The 2,285-nt window shown below is 47.8% G+C and overlaps 1 protein-coding gene across 1 annotated transcript; it reads left to right on the top strand.

Moving 5' to 3' along the window:
• Positions 1-201: 201 nt before the first annotated feature.
• TEOVI_000509300 (pyruvate dehydrogenase E1 alpha subunit, putative) lies at positions 202-1,338 on the top strand (the record flags this gene model as incomplete). The annotated part of the gene is made up of 1 exon (XM_067219907.1): positions 202-1,338. The coding sequence occupies one exon, from the start codon at positions 202-204 to the stop codon at positions 1,336-1,338; it is 1,137 nt and encodes a 378-aa protein (XP_067076008.1).
• Between the last annotated feature and the right edge of the window lie 947 nt (positions 1,339-2,285).

Here is a 2,285-nt window from a genome sequence, read left to right as displayed (position 1 = left end):
TTTTTTTTTTAATTTAGTCCGTTGATCACAAAGAACTAGCCATACAAGCGTGCGCAGTAGTGACTATTGTAATTGCGCACACGTGGGAAACTCACTGGAGAAATCTGTAAGAAAGACACACGTTTGGACACACACAACAAAATCAAGCAGCCGCGGCAAGAAAGAACAAAGGAAAGGTATTGGAGAATATCGGAAAAAATCATGCTTAAGTGTGTCAGCCGAGTATTCTTGGGAGCCAAAACGGTACCTCTTAACCCTCATGTTCCCTTCAAACTGCACACGGCTGGTCGCGATGATTTACCGCCCATCCCGACCACCGCCACATATGAACCAGAGAAAATCAAAGAGAACCTTGCGATGATGATTCGTATCCGTCGGGTGGAGGCACTTGCCGATCAGTCATATAAACTCAAGAAGATCCGCGGTTTCTGCCACCTCTGCATCGGTCAGGAGGCCATTCCTGTGGGTATGGAAAACGTCCTCTCGCGTGGCGACCCCGTTGTCACCGGTTATCGAGATCATGGATTATTTATGACGCGGGGAGGCACGATTGAGGAACTCTTTGCGGAACTCTTTGGTCGAGAGGGTGGCTGCTCCAAGGGTAAAGGTGGAAGTATGCATATGTACAGGGTTAAAGAAAACTTCTACGGTGGGAACGGCATCGTTGGTGCGCAGGCTCCCTTGGGTGCGGGCCTCGCGTGGCGCTATGCCCTCGAGAACCGCGACAAACCCTCAAATGTGGCTGTTACATTCTATGGTGACGGTGCAGCCAATCAAGGACAGGTGTTTGAGGCAATGAATATCGCCGCACTGCAGCGCATCCCCGTCATATTCTGTTGTGAGAATAATCACTATGGTATGGGCACCAGGGAGGACCGCGCTGCATATCAACCACAGATGTACCGCCGTGGTGATTATATTCCCGGGCTGCGTGTTGATGGTATGGACGTCCTTGCGGTTCAAGAGGGCACGCGCTGGGCGAAGGAGTGGTGCCTTGCCGGCAAGGGACCTGTCGTACTAGAGATGGATTCATATCGTTACATGGGTCACTCGATGAGTGATCCCGACAGCCAGTACCGCACCAAAAATGATATCCAGGAGGTGCGCAGGACACGCGATTGTATTGAAAAAATGAAGGAATTTGTGGTGAGTGAGGGCATCATGACGGTCGAGGAAATTAAACAAATGGAAAAGGACGTGAAGAAGGAGGTGGACAAGGAACTTCCCCCTGCGGAGAAGCAGGCCATTACCCCTCTGAAAGAACTCTTCACGGATATTTATTGTGGAGAGCAGTACGAACATCGTACAACACAAGGAACAGTTTATGCCAAGCCGTGAACGGCTGACCCAGTGCTATACAGTGAGGTCACTGGTAGCAGGGGATCGTCTAATATAGTTTTTGAGCGTGCGGAAGCGGTAAGAAAGGAATCCCCAGATACCTCGTGTTATTCCGTCACTGGGCTGCCAAATTGCCACTTACACGATGAAAGCGCACCCACCTCAAACACAAAACAAGTCACGGATGCATTCTTCCGATTCGTCAGCTATTCGGCGTGGCTCCACGCGCTCATGAAGAAGGTGCTGGGGGCTCTCTTTAGGTAATGCACGGGTGAACGGGGAAATAGGCGAACGAGTTATCCTATCACTGAAGTGCGAGAAAGTGGGAAAAGATAACAGGAGATGAAAAGGTGATGTAACGTCAGGGAACGATTATTTCTTCTTTCCTTTTTCCTATTCCTATTGTGTTTGCGTGTGTTTTGGTTTATACTATATTTTTCTTCCTGTTCGTTTTGCGTACATTTTTTTTTGTTCTCCCTTCTCATTTTTTTTCTTATTTTACTCTCTCACTATTCGCGCAGCTTCACTCACGATGATTTCAACGGCCCACCACGGTGGTTGCGTATTTGGTTTTCAGAACGAACCAAAATATTAGTGTTATATCGAAGATGGGAGCTGAGATGAGAGGGTTGGAGGGAAAAGAAATACGACTTTAAAATGACAAAACGAAGCGAACGTAGGGGGTGGGGGCAGTTCTTGTTTTACTTGCTCACTTTTTGGACGATATGAAGTGGGGGAAGGGGGCAAAAGGGAAAACAAACGTACGAAATAACGGGAAGGAGAGAAGGAATGGAAACGGTAAAATGAGTAGAGGGAGGTAGTGAAGACAAAAAAATTGTGCAAAGTCAAAGGCACAATGTAATACTCGTACGTATATATGCCTTTGCGACAAAAGCGTATGCATATTTGTGTGTGCGAAGTGCGGATCGTATTATTCGTTGGACCTC

Source organism: Trypanosoma equiperdum (genome assembly GCF_001457755.1).
Source record: "Trypanosoma equiperdum strain OVI genome assembly, contig: ctg_1018, whole genome shotgun sequence".
Classification (NCBI taxonomy): Eukaryota; Euglenozoa; class Kinetoplastea; order Trypanosomatida; family Trypanosomatidae; genus Trypanosoma; species Trypanosoma equiperdum.
The sequence above is the reverse complement of the archived record's forward strand: the minus strand, read 5'-3'. Positions and strand labels throughout refer to the sequence as shown.